Source organism: Helicoverpa zea, unplaced genomic scaffold, assembly GCF_022581195.2.
Source record: "Helicoverpa zea isolate HzStark_Cry1AcR unplaced genomic scaffold, ilHelZeax1.1 pri_000069Farrow_1_scaff_2_deb, whole genome shotgun sequence".
NCBI lineage: Eukaryota > Metazoa > Arthropoda > Insecta > Lepidoptera > Noctuidae > Helicoverpa > Helicoverpa zea.
This window is the reverse complement of record NW_025899713.1, coordinates 64695-84760: the sequence shown is the minus strand read 5'-3', so window position 1 is coordinate 84760 and position 20066 is coordinate 64695. Positions and strand designations below refer to the sequence as shown.

The 20066-nt window shown below is 39.1% G+C and overlaps 1 protein-coding gene across 1 annotated transcript; it reads right to left on the bottom strand.

The window, feature by feature from the left end:
- Nucleotides 1-6480: 6480 nt before the first annotated feature.
- On the bottom strand, nucleotides 6481-7613 carry LOC124645569 (the record flags this gene model as incomplete). Its single annotated transcript, XM_047185375.1, has 1 exon — nucleotides 6481-7613. A coding segment is annotated over one exon (1005 nt), but the record flags the coding sequence as incomplete, so codon positions are not given.
- Nucleotides 7614-20066: the final 12453 nt, after the last annotated feature.

Below are 20066 nucleotides of genomic sequence, written 5' to 3'. Positions count from 1 at the left end.
GAGCTGAGCCGCAGGTAGTTTTAACGCTCGCCGACGCGGCTGAGGCTGGACGGCTGAGCCAGCCAGCAAGCCAAAGCTGCGGTGGTGAGCGTTAAAACCATCTGCGACGATAAGCTCGCATGGGACCGCCGGAGCCCCGCAGCACCGGAGCCACCGGAGCCGGAGGTGACAGAAGCGATGCTTGCTGCATGTCGCTTGCTTACATTTTAAACGTACTGAGTTAAAAAATTAGAAGCTAATTAAATATATTTTATGATGTCATTTAATAGTATTTTAGGAGTTTACTGTCAGAATGCATGCTACAAATTTAGATGCTAAATAATAACCATCATGCTGAGTTGTATTTAGAGTGGTTTACTTAGAAGATAACTAGTGGCTAAGATAGTTTTATTTAGATGCTCGTTAATTGTGGCTGACTTAGTAATTTAGAAGGCAACATACATTTTTGGGGGCGAATAATGATATTAAAAAGAAGCCTGTTTAATTAGCACCCAAATTAAATCAACAGACCGCTCCGTTTGAGTTATGTGTACTTAATGACGTAGCTGTGCTTTTATAAATATAGAAATAAAACATGAAGTAATATTTGCAGTGTCGCGGTAACGAGCGGCGGTAATGTCAATAATGAGCGGTAATATATCGGCGGCGAGTGCAGCGCACACAAGGCACGCGCCGATATTTTGCGCAAACAGCCGTATTGCCGATACCGGGATTGTTTCTGCCGCGTATCTCCGCCGCCGTACACAGTTATTAAAAGACTAGCTTCTGCCCGCGACTTCGTACGCGGATCCTGTCCCTTATGCCAGCGACTATGGGGTCAGCAAAATCAAAGATCTGAATAGTCGCAATAGACGTGACCATAGGGATAAAAGTAGTGATTCTAATTAGACCGCATTTAAGTTGTGTGTGGCAAAAATATTACACGTAGGTATTATTTCGTAAAAAAACATTAAATAGATGACAAAGTCGTGGTGACTTAGTGGAATTCGTGGTGGTTTAGTGGGTAGAGAACCAATCTCTCAAGTATGAGCGTGCGTCTTTGATTCCAGGTCTGGCAAGTGCCTGCCAATGCAACTTTTCTAAGTTCGTATGTACTTTCTACGTATATTTTGGATACCAATGACCGTTATTTGGAGGGGATGTTAAACTGTAGGTTCCGACTGTCATTGAACATTCTTGGCAGTCGTTATGGGTAGTCAGAAGCCAGTAAGTCTTACCAAGGGGTAACCGGGTTGTGGAGGTCAGATAGGCAGTCGCTCCTTGTAAAACACTGGTACTCAGTTGCATCGTGACTGGAAGTCGACCCTAACATAATTGGGACAAAGGCTCTTGAGATAATAACGACAATAATAATGAGATATATGCACCGCAAAACATCTGAGGCTGATGACGGGGAGTAGCGACCCCGCGGGGCTATATATACTGAGTTCTCCAGGGAGAGTATACTGTCCCCCATCTCCGGCCGGTCGGAGTGAACCATGACGGGGGTAGGTCTCACGCCTCTGGCTTGGCTTGGCCGTCCAGAGTGGAGTCGCTAGAGCAGGATTAGTGGCCCTGCTCGGAGGGTAGGTGCCTCATGGTAAGCACAGGGAGCGCGTAATCCGCGTTTAAAGTCCGCCGAGGTATCCTCACCCTTCAGCCGCTCATGTCCCTATTGCCCTCTTGTTGCTATTCAGTGACTGGTTACAGTAAGTGAGGTGGCGAGTCTCCACCTGCCGTTTTTACATGTACCTAATACATTGTCATCCACTAACATCCCATCAAAATAGCCCAAGTAGTTTTCCTCCATAGTTAGCAATAGTTTAGCACAGAACCGGGGATTGTCTTTTTTTTAACGACGTCCACCGGGGATTGTCCTTGGGTTCATTTCTATAGTGTATAAAGGGATAATCGTCGGTTTTGTGTCACCATTTCATTAAAGTTGTCTCAAAAGGGCTTCAGCGTGTTGGCTTCGACCCCACGTTTGCCTCCCAAAAATTTGGAACTCTGTAGTCCCGAGGTCTGGAAGAGATATACAAAATAATAATGAAGATAAAACGCAACAAAGTTAGAGAGTGGAGGCTCGTGACGCCACGTCTAGGTATGTAAAATTTGTACTAAGCAGTGACTTAACACGAAATTCAAGCGTTGTTGTATCTTCGTTATTATTTGTTTGTGAGAGAGAGAAAAGAAAAATGCGTGTCCATTATTTTAGGGTTATCTAAAAGACGGACTAATTACTTATTTTGATTCACTATACCTATTTCATAACATTCATTTCTATACATTTCAAGTGTAGTATTGCTCTTGAAGTTCCACATCAGGTGTTCCAGATCTTCGATGTTTACACGTCAATAGAGAGTGCTTATCAGATTGAATAACTTTTGCTAAAACGTCATACCTCTATATGCTATAGTCTAGCTGGGCCCCTGGAGTTCCACATCAGGTGTTTTAGATCTTCAATTTGTATAAGTCAATAGAAAGTGCTTATCAAATTGAACAACTTTTGCTAAAACGGCATACCTGTATATGGTACAGAGAAGCTGGGCTCTTGGGGTTCCACATCAGGTGTTCCAGATCTTAAAATTTATAATCTCAGCTGAAAATGCTCATCAAATGAAACAATTTTTGCCACGGCACCATATTTGTATCTCTTATAGTTTTATTGGTCTGTTGGAGTTCTGCATCAGGTCTTCAAGTTTCGAAGATAAATTATAGCCTATATGTTGACCAGGCCTAATACTGATACAACAAAGAAAAAATCATTGAAATCCGTTCAGTAGTTCGGAAGATTAGCGTGTACAAACAAACAGACATACAGACATACAGACATACAGACATACAGACAAACAGACAGAATTTTTTTTTTGGATTTGTGCTCCATTACTGTTTCTAAACCCCACCCAATTATTATTTTTTTAATATATTCAATGTACAGACACAGTTTTTTTACAGATTTATTATATGTATAGATAAGTCGAAATCCGCCAGGATTTGTCAATTAATTGTTCCGTTGTAAATACGAAATGTTCATCGAGGCCTCGTTTCTTGTTAAGCCGGGGTTTACGGGAAATGCGCAATTGATTTTTAAATGGGTAATATAATTTGTGAGTAATTTGTCATTCATTTTTACGATAAGCCGACAGATTTTAAAATGAACATTAATATTTAGGAATCAAACGAACTTACCTGGTGAAGTTTGATTCCAATTATGCGAGGGTCTCAACCGAAGACGATTACATTTTACTTGCAGCATTACATGATATGATGCTATCTTCGTCACACCTTTAAAGCTATAATATCTAAAAAAAAGAAACCTGTATCTTCTGTCTCACTCCCCCCTACTCCCGTGTGCGCGCGCCACTGCTTGTCATTATTTAGAGTACTTTTTGTGTTATTGCAAATATTTATTTTTTATTTTTCTGGGTAGGGTGGGATGGGATGTAATCGTCTTCGGTTGAGACCCTCGCATAATTGGAATCAAACTTCACCAGGTAAGTTCGTTTGATTCCTAATTATCCTTCGGGTCTCAACCGAAGACGATTACATTTTACTTGCAGATGTTTAGAGCAACGTAAATCAAAAAAAAAAAAAATAAAAAATACGTTAGAAAATTAGGAAAATTTTAATTGAAGAACAAAATTGCTAGATTTTGTACAGCTTAATCATATAACATAAGAACATTTATTACCAGACAATATACATTTATCGTTTTCTTAACATAATTTGTTAATAAAATAAATGCAATTGATACTGCAGTTACGAGCTATATTATCACAATTATTTACGTGCCGAATAAGGCATTTACAAAATCATTATTATTACTGTTAGCAGTATCCCTACGGTAGTATTTAAAAAATACGTTGGAGGTATTACTCCAACCCGCGGCCTTGCGGACCACCTCTAGATTAACTCCAGATCGGTAAGCGGCAGATGTGGAAGCCGAGCGGGTACTGTGAGCTCCAAATACGGAAATATCTATGCCGCTTGCCTGCAACACTGTTTTAACCCAGCGTGCTAACGTCTGAGAACAAACTTTTTTATGAGGTCTACGCACTCCAATAAACAAGTGTTCCTCAGGCAAATTATGCCGCAAATCTCTGGTCTTTTCAATATATGTTTCAACTGCCAGAGCCGGACAAATACTGGGGTTTGTGCGAATAAAGGGCAATCTGATGAGTGGTTGGCAAGCCCCGGGCTTTGAAGTTTTAATTAAATCGCTAATTTTAATCACAATTTCATTGTCATGTTTTGATATATTTTTTAATTTTATAAGACTAATAGTTTGCATCCTTTGCGCAGATGCAATTGCTAAAAGAGAACAAGTTTTGTGTGATAAATCAACTAAATCAATATTATCATAGGGATACATTGTTGAAAGATAGTTCAGCACTATATTTGTGTCCCACGTAATACTATATTTTGGAGTTGGAGGAGCTAGCCTATACACGCCCTTGAGGAAACGATTGACACAGTCATTAACCGTAACATGAGTGCCTAATATAATTGATAAAGCAGACCTGTGTGTATTTAAACTACTATAGCTCGCACCTTCTTCAAATTTTAATGTTAAAAAGGACAAAACTTTGGAACTATCAGCTTCGAAAATATCCAAATTTTTGTCTTTACAATATATCCACCAAGATTTAAAAGAACTACTATATTGATTTAAAGTACTAGCTGCAAAGGAAGCTATCATTATGTCTAAGGACGCTGGTGGAACGCCGCGCTTAGTCATTGATTGCCTGACAATCTGGCTGCCACCAGGATAAGACTCGTATGGAGTGGATGGTGAATTCTGAAAGGAGAAAGTAGTAAGAATTTATCTGGTCCGAAGTACATTTTTTCGGATACAACAAGCCTGGACCATAAAGGGTACCAAGGCTGGGATGGCCAATAAGGTATCACAACGATACCTATTGCTTTTTCCGTTATAATTTTTTCGAGCACTCTTGTGATCAAGCAAAACGGGGGGAATGCGTAAAAGTTTATATTTTTCCAACAAATTGTGAATGCGTCTACAACCTCAGAATAAGGGTCAAGTTTCCACGACGCGTATCTTCTACATTTATAATTTTGAGCACTAGCAAAGAGATCAAATTCTGGTTCTCCTAAGGACTTGATAATTTGCGAAAAGACATAATCTGAAACTTCCCATTCCGTATCGATATTGATTCGCCGAGATTCTCGATCTGCTAAAATATTATCAGACGACTTGACATAAGATGCAAATACGAAGATCCTTTTTGACTCACACCATTGCCATATCTTTCGTGCAAGATCATTTAAATGTGGGTATTGAATGCCCCCCATTCGATTTATGTATGAAATGGCCGTTGTGTTGTCAATTCGTAATAAAATATTGCATTCTTGTAAGTTAGTAGTAAATATTTTTAGCCCATAAAATGCGGCTTGTAACTCCTTTTCATTTATGTGAAGGGCCAATTCGTTTGATGACCAGTTGCCATTAGCACATTGATTGCCGCATGCCGCACCCCAGCCAGTACTTGAGGCGTCAGTGAAAATTTCCAATAAATAATAGTCATTTTTACGAATAGGTGAAAAAGAAGTCATAATTTTATTTGTCCACCATAAAAGATCATGTTTAAGGCTTTCCTCTAATTTCATAAGTTTGTTATAGTTGTCTGTATAATCTAACGACAAGAATTTTTCTCTTTCAAACAATTTAGTGTACATCCAGCCGTAACTGACAGCTGGGCATGCGGCAGTCAAAAGTCCTATGAATTCGGCAAAAAACCTAATGGTACATCTAGTTTTACCTAAGATCTCCGATGCTCGATTTTTTATCCGAATTTTCTTCTCGTCTGGTAATTTAATAGTCATGTCCGTGGTGTTAAAGATAAAACCTAAGAATTTACAAGTCTGAGTAGGTACCATGACACTTTTCTTAATATTGATGATGAACCCTAAAGATTCCAGAAGAGCACAGGTATTGCTGACGTTTTTTAAGCAGTCAGAGTACGAGCTGGCCAGGCATAAAAAATCATCAAGATAATTGACTGATAGAAAACCAGATAAACGTAGGTATTCTAAGACGGGCTTGAGAATTTTTGTGAAAACCAACGGTGCTGTGCAAAGGCCGAACGGAAGGACGTTAAATTCGTATAATTGTGACTTCCATCGAAATCGTAACTTTTTTCTGTCAGGTTTATTTATTCTAATCAAAAAATATGCATCTTTAATATCTATTGTAGCCATGAAATCATTTCGATTCAATAGTCTGAGTGCCGTCCGGTAATCCTCCATTTTAAAATGATCAGTTTTAATAAATTTATTAAGTTCTTTTAAATTCAATATGAAACGATGAGTTCCGTTCGGCTTAGGCACTGTGAAAATTGGCGATACAAACTGGTTTTCACAAAACTCGCAAGGTGATATGAACTCAGCACTTAGTAGTTGAGAAACACATTGATCAATTATTTTAATTTGTGATTGCGAGTTACATGCATTATTTTGTGGCTCCGATGTTTGTGAGGGTTCTACAATGAAGGGTATTTTATACCCCTGAATCCAACTCAAAATGATCTGATCTTTAGTAATGTCATGCCATTTATCATAAAAATATGATAAGCGGCCTGCAACAGGTACCTGTCTGACGTCCTCTTCGTCTATCGTCTCCGCGTCTGGTGCCGCGCGTTGCTGGTGGGGCGGCGGACTCGCGGCGCCTCCTGTCGGCGGTCCCTCGGTGGTCGACGCGGTGCTGGGGTCGGCCGCGGCTGGACCGCTGCTGCTACGTGCGGCGGCGCCCCCCTCGAGTTTAAAGCACCCCTAGTTTGTGTTGCTGACAGGGTCCTATACTGAGGACGCTGAATTTTTTGTTTAATTTCAGAACCAGTCTTGTTTATGGCTTTCGAGGTCTTAATATGTTCTGATAATGCAGATCCAAACAGATGCTCATCGATGTTTGTATTTTTGACGGTATCTTTAATGCTTCTATTGAGAGTACTAAGCGCTGCATAACGCCGAGATAGCGACTCTTTATAATGGCTATCACATACGAGCCGACCGGCATCGCTGAGGGATTTAATAATATCCTGAGGTACTGTATTATTAGATGACAAGGCCCAATTCAAAGCTCGTCCTATAGCTGCAAGACTATTAGCAAGTTGATTTTGTTTGCTTTGACTGTATAGATCTTTCTTAATATTAACATCTGACAGAGCTGCCTTGATTTCTAAATTTAATTTAGGAGCTTTCATGTTGGGACAATTTTCTGGTGGTAAGTAGCATTTCATTAGCTCCATTTGTGTTTCCTTAGATAACCCGTTGACTAATATATGCGTCCACCTTGACGCAATGTCTTTATGAAGACTATCTCCATAATTTTTTTGATTGGTAGGGTCCTCGCCTAGTAGTTGTAGAATATCTGGATCTAATGTAAATATATTCTCATCTACCGTCGGTGATGCTTGGGCTTCTTCTGCAATCGTTATCGACTGGCCAGCCTGCGCAGGTGCTACCGATTCTGCTGTAGGCACAGTAGGTGGTGCCGTCACTGAAACCAGTGTAGACGGTCCGGCGATTGGTTCTGCTGGGTCCGACGGAGAATCATCGTGGATGTTTATGACCTCATTTGCGGTATCTTCTCCTAAGGGGAAGCAATACAATAAACGAAATCAGATCTCAGACAATCAGATTAATGCAAATGCTGGGTTAACGTGGAAATACACCCTCGACACCGCTTTGCGTGGGAGTGATGCCTCAACATGCTATAGGTACATGGAGATGATGCCTCAACACGTTTTACGTGGAGAAATTGCCTCAACACGATTTACGTGGAGAAAGAAAAAACACCTCAACACGATTTACGTGGAGAAAAAGAAGAAACACCTCAACACGATTTACGTGGAGAAATAAAAGCCTCGACACAATTTATGTGGAGAAGTAGCCTCAACACGAATGTGGAGAGAACACGAACAAGTCTCGACACGATGTACGCGGAGAAAAAACTAATACACAGTTTTCACAGTGATAGTACTTACACGATTTACGTGAAGTAAATATTTCCTCATCATGGTGCACATGGAGCTACCAGTGGGTACTTATGATTATTTATCATTATGTAGGAATGGCTAACTACGACGATCAAATTGCTCACAAAATTAAATATTACAATTTGTGGGTACTTGGTAATCACTAAATTATATTTGCATGAAAACTGACCAAATTTATAAGTATTATGCACTTGTAATAAGGTTTTTATTTACCTGGAATATCCGCGTATTGTTCATATTCATCATAATAACGAACCGCGTGGTCGCTTTCTTCCGATGATGATAAACGCTGTCTTTTCCTTAATTTTGATTCCAACTTCTTAACTTTCCGCAAAATACTATTATAATCACTATCTCTCGACCTTGACCGCTTTCTTTTTCCCATTTTTCAAATTACTGAAAGCCGTTACGACAGTAGGTGTGATTCCGATAACACAAAAACACGTAATGACAAGCAGTGGCGCGCGCACACGGGAGTAGGGGGGAGTGAGACAGAAGATACAGGTTTCTTTTTTTTAGATATTATAGCTTTAAAGGTGTGACGAAGATAGCATCATATCATGTAATGCTGCAAGTAAAATGTAATCGTCTTCGGTTGAGACCCGAAGGATAATTGCTGGTTAATTCTTTATGAAAAGTAAATTGATGACGATTTTGAATGCTACTCATGAAATAAAACCTATTTAGCGATCATGTCTTTCAACACTAGAGGGACCAGGAGAGCAGGCGAGTAGAAGGACCTTGATGTGGAATTTGTTTGGTGTATTGTTCGCGCCGCGCCCCATTCCAGGCGGATTATAAAGTTTAAATTGGTTTACGTAGGCATCGCTGGGAAGGAAGCAATCTTGGGCCGTGCATCGCCTTGACGTGTCACACAAACTAGGAACTCTTGCAACTATTTTATAAAAGCTGACATACTTTCAAAGAACTTTAGAGCTTATAAATTGCCACTGCTGCGTCTTTGGTAAATTAAGCAACCTGCACTGTACTATCACAAGTATTTTGATAAGAATGTGCCTATATCTTCATTGCTGACCATGGCAAATGTATCTAACCGAGTCGACCGCACACAGTAGGCTGCGCTTGCGACTCACGTCAGTACCGCTGCGGTTGCGGTCACTACAGTACATATTCAACTGCAAACCGAGCCACTAACAATCGGAACACGATATATCAATTATAACGATAACATACTGCCGCGGGAATGTCCCCGGAACCTGTGCAATCAGATATCCAGCTCATCAGTAGTTAGTGATGCGAAAAGCTAATAGCTTTCTATGTACATACCTAACTAATATAAATGTGTACAGCTGGGATATATCGGGTTTCATTACTAGTTACATAAAACGTAATTGTCGTGAAGCGTTGAGTCCCCAACTAAATAATATAAATCTAAGCTGTATTTATGACGATGTTGCGGGTCAGATGTGAATACAATTCTGTGGGAAATGTTCTAGGAAATGTTGAATTGGAAGTCAGACTGACAGCACAATGGGGAGCATTAACCGGGACGATTAACATGTACAACGAGTAGTTTATTGCCTACATATTGTGTGGAGATACAATTTATCAGAAATGAGATAGTAATTTCAGACAGCGAAATTTTGAAAAACTATGAATCTATGTGTAACTCGCATCCATCCAATCAAAGCCACAAGCGCGGTTGACAAAACTGCGATCACCTACAAATCTGTCGTGCCGATCGGACTTAAAGCCGAGTGTAGAAATAAGAGTTGACAGCGGATTACACAGAAAATGCAGAAATGTGGCGTTAGTCCATTTGCAGCGGCGGCGACATGTTCGAGCACTCAGGCACGGGAGCCCTGCGTCATGAACAATTTTGTTGCGTCAGATTTGTGTCGCCGGGAATTATGAAGGGAACGTGTGACAAGTGATCACCCCCTCTCTCCCACGTGCGCGGAGGGGGGCTCCGTCTCACTCCTGCCACAAAGAATGTCATTGCATACGAAATGACGTGTTGTCTCTCAAAGTTAACGTTCGTGTGGTTTTTCATTTAGCGGCATTAAATTGTTAACCAAGAATCTCAAGCTTGTTTGTAAACGGATTAAAATTTGTATTTAAATTAAGATTGGGGTTGTGTTTGGTTTTGTAATTTTACAGGAGAAATACCTGAAGTTTTAAATGAGTTATGGAAATAATTCTCGTGTGTTTAGTATGCTAACGTCAAACATGTTTGACTACCAATTTTTGACGTGTTTTACACGTTCATTTTACAACCAAAGTAGACTGCCAGCAGCTGGTACTTGTTTTCACAACTGTCTCGAAAGTAAAGTCGACTTCATATTTTTAGTTGAGTTATGGGCATTTATCATGGACAGGCTTACCGCTGAGCCACAAGATAGATAGATAATAGACAGCTCGAAGACGGTAACATGGTGAACTTTACATCGTGAGTGCTGCATTAATAATTCAAACGATCACAAGTACATATTTATAAATAACGCCTCTCGTGTTTGTAGCTTTGTTTATACATATATTAGAGGCCATCAAACCTTTTATTACAGCTTGTTCGAACTAGGAGAAACCATGCCTATGTATTACATATGTCCAAGTGTGATGATTTTTTTTTTCAGGACATTATAAAAAGAGTTAATGCAGTACAAGAACTGTTTATTAGTATTTTCATCGAATGTAGAATTATTTCCACGTAGAGTTTAATATGAAGCGCAATAACGATAAGGCGGCCAGCATCGAGGCTGCGAGGCGTTACGTTCCTTTATAAAAGGAAAATTGTTTGAAGACGTTCTCAGAAATGTTTTACCGCGGAAACCAAGAATAAAAAGAATAACTCACAAAGTATAAACGCGTGGGATACAAAAATGTGTAGGCACCGAAAAAATATACACAAATATTTATTTTGACAAGTAAATAGTCCAAGTTCGGGTTTGAAATTCCGCTAACCCTTTTGAGGTTGGCATGTTTTGGGAGTTTCCTCCCAAAGTAAGTATCATGAACCCAAATATTTTTTTGAAATATCGAACAAAATGATGTCACTAAAATATGAAAGTTATTTTAGCATTTAATATAATACTAGCCGTTTTCCCGCGGTTTCACCCGCGTCCCGTGGTAACTACTGCCCGTACCGGGATAAAATATAGCCTATGTTACTCGTGGATAATGTAGCTTTCGAATGGTGAAAGAATTTTTAAAAACTGTCCATTAGTTTTTTAGCCTATTCATTACAACCAAACAAACAAACAAACAAAGTTTTCCTCTTTATAATATTAGTATAGATGAAAGCTACAGAATTTTAACCACGAGAATTTACAAAGATTCGTAGCAGTTCGGCGTAGCGCGGTGCGCGTAGCAGTGCTACGAGTGCTACGAAGGTGCTCAGTGTGACGTCACGAGACGCCGCGACGTCTCGGCGCCGCCGTCGCCTGCTAACTACATTGTGATCACACTACGGATACTGATGCTGGTAAATGTATTTTTGTAAGCGATGGTAAAAATATACCACCTGTACTTCCACACACTTAAATCATTATATTTTCCAATTGACAGTTATATTGCAAGCAATTAAACACGACATAACACAAAGTTAAATCGAGGTAACTATATTACACAGCATAGATATCAGTAACGCGCGTAATTGATTGACGTCAAAGTATTTAGGCTACATAACACGGCTGTAATTAATCAGTAGGCATGAAGTTATGCGCGACATCACACGGAGCTGGCACGCGATTGGCTCATCCAGTTTACGCTCACTAACACTATTATCTGGTTGGCTGTGTGACTTGCGAGCTGAAGTATTTACGCTATATCTGTGTAAGGTGACTAGTTTTTTTTATTGGAAACGTAGCAAAAGTTACAATCACAATGATATAATTTCCAGGGTGCACCAACTATAATGTTAATGCAAGCGTCATTCTCTGCATGAAACCGCCGGGACTCAGTTAATAATGAAATTCAACTGTTTTGATTAAGCAATTATCAGTAGATTGTGAGGGTGCTTCACTCGTATTATAAATTCAATAAACCGACCATCCGACCGGCAAAGCGTTTCATCAGTTTCATTTTAAAATTTCACGGCGCAATAAAATCCAATAAGTTGTTCAATAACCCTCGGGGTAGATCGGAATCTTACGATTTATCCGAGATCTGCAATAAATCGAGATATACAGGGGGCGCCGGCGCTGGCCCCTCACCCGACAATAACTAGATTACATTGTTATAAGACATACCTGGCGCTCGCAACAAATATGTTATGAGGTCAAGGTTTACAAGCGTCAAAAATTACGGACGAATGATACGGCAAAAATATTATAATAAACTGAGAAGAGCTCAGGGAGACGATGTTTAAAAATAGAACTAAAAAATAAATAATTCATAATTTCATTGTCCACGGCTACGCTCGACATCGTCCACAGGCATGTTTGAGTTTGCGGTAAAAATAAATATAAAATGTTCCGGGCAAAATATCAGATTTACTTGTGCATCTAAACGAGGAAATAAAATGAAAGCTCAGCACTAGGAAGATATAAATGCGCAGCGCTTATTCAATATGCATCGCGAGGCGCCTCCCAGGGTAACGACTCCCACCTGCCTGAGCCACGTGACATCCGACACGTTGCCATGGCGACCCGCCTCCATAAAAACGATTTCCATAAATAAACCCTTTTAAGGCTTCATTTTTGCGACGCTTTACGTATGACAAGTAACGGCATAATAAGTGGGTAACTACCCAGTCACGTACCGAAATAGCTTTAGCAAAGTGTCTACACGAGCAGTTTCGTAGGGACCATGAAAAATTAAATTGTATAGAAGCACTCACATAAATGTTCAAATTAGACACATGTTACCCTGATAGCGAAGTTAGGGAGCCGCACAAACAGTATCATCTCGTGTGGATCGTGATGAACGTCTCTGTAACCCGAGGGCTTAACTTAACACCCTCCTTGCGTCATGTCGCCCTGGTACACGGTCCACTCAACCGTGTTATTCGCTATACAGATTAATTCAAACTCATTTCACGAAATGAGAAAAGGATCACAACAAATAAGATTCTATGACGTACAATATAATTAATGTTTATCGTCTTTTTTTGGATTGCTTGATGTTTGCTAGAATTTAATGATAAATGAAGTAGATAAATCATTTCATATCTTGGTACTAGATGACAGCATTACTACTCCTTCAGTATTTAACATACATACTCATTCATGGCTATCAAATAAACTTTTTTACAATTCGGCCCACGTTCCACCAGCAAAACATATAATAATTGAAACGTTCCTAAAGATTATCCCGCCCACTCGCAGGGAAAATATTGTTGCTAAAAATAGTTTATTTACTGCTACCATTTATATAACCTCTTAAATCACGTTAAATTTAATATTCTTATTCTGCACAGCTAGGGATGCTAACAATAAAACTACTTCGGGAAGGGCTTCCGAAACAAACAAACATTGCTTGTTCTGCGAAACTCATAAAAAACTAAATAATTTATCTATCACTAGCTTCCGCCAGCGGCTTCGCCCGCATGGTGTGTTGATAAAAAGCAGCCTATGTGTTAATCCAGGGTATCACCTATCTACATACCAAAATTCAATCAAATCGGTCCAGCCGTTTTTGCGTGATTGAATAACAAACATACATCCATACATTCTCACAAACTTTCACATTTATAATATAAGTAATAAGTAATATTATATAGTCCCCAGGCCGGCGAACAAATTTTTTTTTTGATACATATGCATTTAAAACTTTGTGAGTGCCTTCCTTACGATGAGTCCGACAAACTTTTCGAATGCGCAAATTTTGGTGCCGCTGCGTTTTTTTAATGCTTGACTCCTGAAATTGTCGATATGACGTCACTATGGCTCTTCGTACAATGACATACACGTTTCATCTTTTGAGATTCGTTTAATAAAGTTAACTAGAGAATGGTGGTCAACTTGTCCAATAAAGATCGTGCTGCGTTTGGAGTGTCCACCATCCTGAAAATGTCGATATGACGTCACTATGACTCTTCGTACATACCTGTTTCATTTTTTGAGAATCGTTTAATAAAATTATCTAGAAAATGGTGGTCAACTTGTCCGATAAAGATCGTGCTGCGTTTGGAGTGTCCACCATCCTGAAAATGTCGGTATGACGTCACTACGACTCTTCGTACATACCTGTTACATTTTTTGAGATTTGTTTAATAAAGTTAACTAGAAAATTGTGGTAAGCTTGTCCGACAAAGATCATGCTGCATATGGAGTGTCCACCGTCCGGAAAATATAGATATATTTTAAGATTTGGTATAAAGTACTGACAATTGGTGTGAAGTATGTTAATAGTAAATGTTGCATTTAGAAAGTCGTTTCGAATGATATATGTATCATTACTACAGGAGGGATTTATTAACTTGAAAACACCTATCGATAAAATAATCTTATGTAAGCTCTAGCTTCTGAAATACTAACAATTCGCCGAAGTTTTTTTAATATGAAATATTGCATTTAAAAACGTCTTTTGAATGATGTATAACTCATTACTAGAGATGGGATTTATTTAATTGAAAACATCTATCAATACATAATTATAATTTTAAATAAGCTCTAGCTTCTAAACTACTAACAATTTGTCGGAAGTATGTTAACACGAAATGTTTCATTTGGAAAGGTTTTTCAAATAATATATAATTTGTTACTAAAGAAGTAATGGATTAGCTTGACAGAACCTACCGATAATATATTCTTAGAAAAGCTCTAGCTTTTAAAGTACTAACAATTTGTCGGAGTTATGCTAATACAACGTTGCGCTTAAAAAGATCTTTTGATTGAAATATGGCTCATAACTTCAAGTGAGATGTTATTCCTTAACACAATGTAAAGTATCAATAATATGCCTTAGGTCAGTTATGTCTTCCAAAATACTAAGAATCGGTAAGTGGTATGTTAAGACGGAATACAGCGCTTAAAAAGATCTTTCGATTGACATATGGTTCATACCTAGAGGTGGGACATTATTCCCTAACATAGTAAAACCTAACGATAATACACCTTATTTGGGCTATATCTTCTAAAATACGTATAATAGTGGTATGTTGAGACAAAATGTTGCACTTAAAAAGACCTTTTGATTGATATATAGTCCATTAATATATTACGTTAGGGATATTATTCCCTAACGTAATACAAGCTGTTGATTTGCATCCGTGCCATATTCAAGGAGGTAATTATGCTAATGATTCTCGACCCAAATCAATAAAAAAATTGGTACGTAATTTTTTTTCTTTAATTTTTTTTCGGAATTCCATAAATGTCATCCAGCCTTATTTAAACTTGGCGCGTATGTTACTGGCGTTAAAACCGTGCTGCACCCTCACACAAACGCAAACACAAAGCATACGTAACGATCACTCATAAATTTCATTCATAAAATTAGATTACTTCGGAAATACCACGACATTACAATGACAAAAAAAGCAGTGCATATTAGTTATTTCCCATCTAATGTAATTCCAATCGATTATTTACGTATTGTATGTCCTCCTCCTGAACTATGGCACAAATCCAAATCAACACCTTGTATAAACTATCAACAATACGTCTTAGTCAGGCTACTTTTTCTAAAATAGTAATTAAAATTGGTAAGTAGTATGCCAATTTAATATACTTAAACAATGCACGTGAATATTTAAGTCAGAAATTGACAAAAAGAATAAACTTCTTCCAATTGTAATATTTTTTTCTCATTTTCTTGTCGAACTGACTATTTGACTCACTACATTCGTCGGACAAGTCGATATTTGCAATAAGAATAGTATTATCTATCATTGTTGTATTTGTCCGACATGTATGTATGGGGAGACACAGTGACGTCATATCGACATGTTTCGGATGGTGGACACTCCAAACGCAGCATGATCTTTATCGGACAAGTTGACCACAATGTTCTAGTTAACTTTATTAAACAAACCTCAAAAAATGAAACGTGTATGTACGAAGAGTCGTAGTGACGTCATACCGACATTTTCAGGATGGTGGACACTCCAAACACAGCACGATCTTTATCGGACAAGTTGACCACCATTCTCTAGTTAACTTTATTAAACGAATCTCAAAAAATGAAACGTGTATGTACGAAGAGCCATAGTGAGGTCATATCGACAATTTCAGGAGTCAAGCATTAAAAAACGCAGCGGCACCAAAATTTGCGCATTCGAAAAGTTTGTCGGACTCATCGTAAGGAAGGCACTCACAAAGACTTAAATGTATATGTATCAAAAAAAAATTTGTTCGCCGGCCTGGGGACTAATAGGGTTCGACCCGTGACCCAAACTGTTTTACAATTGGTGAATGTGTTAAGGTCTTCTGCCATGAGTATTATTTGCGAACACAACAATGCGTTTAAAAAACATTTGTATGTATCTATGCATTTTTTACAGTTATTAAGCAAAAGCAAATTTCCTGTAACAGATCTAAATTGTAGCAATAGTAATAAAAGTTTGAACGGTTTTTCAATGGCGTCTCACGAGCGGGGCAGTTCGACAAAAGACTCAATTCAATAAAACCCCACACATAAAATCTCCAAGGAACAATATAAAAGCTCAACTTTGTATTCTTCCGAATATAGAGTACAATTTCCCCAAATAGCCCAAGTTTTTGTAAACGTACGTGGGAATCGTATCCGGTGAGTTGTAGGCGATTGGTAATGAAAATAATCTTGAAAGTTTTTTAATTATCAGGACTAGTGTGTGTGTGGGTTCGGGCGAACCACGGTCAGATGAGCGCAGCCTCGCTTCACATGATTTACGTGTATTGTTCAAAGCTGAGAGCGAGAGTTCGGCCGGTACTCACACTAAATGAAACGATCTATTTGTTACCATGGACTCCCAGTAATTGTGACGACTGAGATACGACCGCCCAATACACATTAGGTATATTGTAAACGGACGGAACAGACAGACATTTTATGAGGATGCCAAGTAAATGTACTTTGATTATGTGTTATTTATTCATCATCAACGTACAAACGACGACTATAAAAGTCTACGACAACAACACATGATTAAAATAAAACATTCTGCCATAAAAGTTTTACTGGCAAGTGTGTCGCGAGATCATAACATGTTACACACTGACCTGATTTTATTTCTTGTCAAACCTTTGATTTCTACTATTCAGAGTTTATGTTAACATTTTAAAAGTTTGATAACTGAAAGTCTAGATTAGCTCCACTCTAGCGGCCTAGGTTTAATATTGAAAAAACTTGCAAGGATTGGTAATGTTTACGTTATAATGTTGGGTTTGTTTATATTCTGTAGTGACGAAAGTGGGTGACGCACAAAGTCCTATATCAGCGTGATATAATACGCAGATACAAGGCTCTCGATCATCAATGTCTATCGTCCTTAACACCAAAGTTTTCGAATACATCAAACATGGACGTATTTAGGGCAAACGCTCTCCCGCGCACTACACTCACCAAATTCATAAGTTTTCTTTACGTTCAACAAAATTAATCGCCTAGTCGTATCGACACGTAGGCGGACAGAAAGTTTAGATTACATATAGATACAAATAAGCTGGTCTTAAGAGATTATTAGGTACATTTATATACACTCAATTCGTAAGTAGGTTTTCACTTTAAAACCGCTGCTACACAAATTGTATTTCCAATTTCCAAGTAATGGAAAACTTGAATAAACGACATTCACATAACTATAAAATACAGAATGCATTTGTAATTCGTTATACCAGGAACTCAGAAGTCATTAGGAGGTCTTAGTTGTAATCTTGTAGGGCAATTCAGTAGCGCTAATTGAAAGCAACCCGCGCAGTCCGGCGGCGGTGGTGGCCAGCAAACAACTTTAAAGTTGAAACTGTTACTCTTACTTGGAAGCAGATAAATGTTCCGAGGGCGATCCGAGGGCGATTGCCAACGGCTAAGAGCTCACCCAAATTGATAGTTTCGGTTGCAAGGGAGCTTTACTTTAGTTTTGTTTGTGGATGGTATATACGTGAGTGTTTTGTTTTGCATACAAGTCAGTGGTTGACCCAGTTTTCCTATTGTCTACTTTCAAACTACATTAACAGCCAGTTTCTTCATCAAAAGTAAAAGCCAAAGTAAAAGTCAAAGTAATGTCTAAAGCAAAAGTAACGGTCAAATTCATTTTTTCTATTAGTTTTGCTGTCACTTAAGCCTTGAAAAAACGAATTTGACCGTTACTTTTACTTTAGACATTACTTTGACTTTTACTTTTGATGAAGAAACTGGCCGTAAATGGGTACTTTTCAATTCTTATGTAATAATTATATTTAATATTTCTTGCAAATTGTGCAACGGCGGATTTAACACCAAGACATTATTTGATAGGAAATTATGAAATATGTCTCTAAATTCGAAAATAATATAATGATCCGCAAAGAAGTGCACGCTTTAACACAGGGTCAGAAATATAAATTTTGAGTCATTAAGCAAGCGTCACGGTAAATTTCCAGGGCGTAATAAACATGACGGATATTAGATCACGCGCGAGCATTGTTGGCGAGGCACGTAAACTGCACAGAACAACAATGGAACTCCTTAGAAAGCCCGTAAATCTGAGGTGATGCGTGCGCTGCGAGAAGTTAAGACTAGGGAGACTTTGCCACGTGAACACCTCATAAAAATGCTGATTTTATTGGGGTCACACGCGTTGCGAACTGCTCAAAACCTACACACTAGTCAGGTGTATAGCAACACCTATAAATAAAAGCCAGAACACACAAGAGAGAAAAGCTCAATCTTTAATTCATCCCTAGAGATAAAAGTTATTACTACTAATGTAAGTGAACGCAAGTTAAGGTAAGTAGGTGTTTTCAAGTAAAAATCAAGTCAAAGTCAAGTTACTTTTACTTAGGAAACTCATTTAATTACTGAAATGTTCCGCTAAGATCAGTTGAAAGAATTCGTTAAGTTGCAGTTCCGAAAGAAATAAGAAGAAAGTAAGACACTAAACGCCGATTCACGCGCCCTAATTGAAACAAACTCAGCTCAAAGTTGTTCGTCCACAAAGGCGCGTCGGCAGCGCGCTGCGAGTCAGCAGATCGCTCGCGGCTCCACCTAAACCTTCATCTCGCCGCGTTATACCGCCGATGATTTAGTGGAGCGAATTTTTCGCGTCCACGATCCCTCTCCGTCTCGTGTAATAGTTGCTGAATCGAATATTACACCCAGATGCCAGCGCAGATCGCTTTCATTTTGTCTAGTGCGCTCGCACCCTTATGAAGGAAACCGTTCAAATTACACTGACCGAGTAGCGGTGGTGAAAAATAAAAGGGAATAATCGTCCATCTCCGAAATGAATACTCCCTGGGGTAGTGGCGAATTATCTCCATAAATAGTGTCAGGAATGATTTATACGGGGCGTCAGGTTTGAGAGGCCGCATCGTGACAAATGAGGTCTCACCGCACACGGCGACGCTGACGCCGGGGCCTCGGAGCACCATGTATATTTCCATTATCCTTCACGCAAACAACTTTGTACCTCATTAATGTGCTGGGGTTGGCGGAGACCGAGGCCGATATTGAAATACTTGTTTTTGTAGGTGAAATTGTTCCTCGGGGCAGATGTTACCAAAAGTATCTTCCTTAAGAAATTCCCGAGGCGACGTCGGTGAGGCGCGGGGGACGTGCGCACTCAGCTGTCAAAATTATTACTCGCACATGTCGGGTAGGTGAGTCTAAGTTCAAGCAATATTGTTTTGTTCATTCACATGAGAAAATCTACAGAAAATTACTATTATCGAGCGAAGGGGTCGTGTGATCCGAATATCGAATTATTGCGTTCATCTATGTAATTCCTGAGCTAAAACGCACCGACATACTCGTACGGTAACACAATTTGCCGCTCGATGCGAAATGTTTTTATCTGGCACAGGGTAATGTGCGGCAAGATATTGGCAAGGCAAACAGCGGCACGCCAGCATACCTGCGGGCTACTCTCAGTACATTAGAGACAGGTCTCCCTCGACACAACTACGTATCGACAACTCCTTACACCTGCTACATTCCTAGTCCTTTCCTCCAAGATGAGATACTTATTACTTCAATGAATGTCGATATATGGAA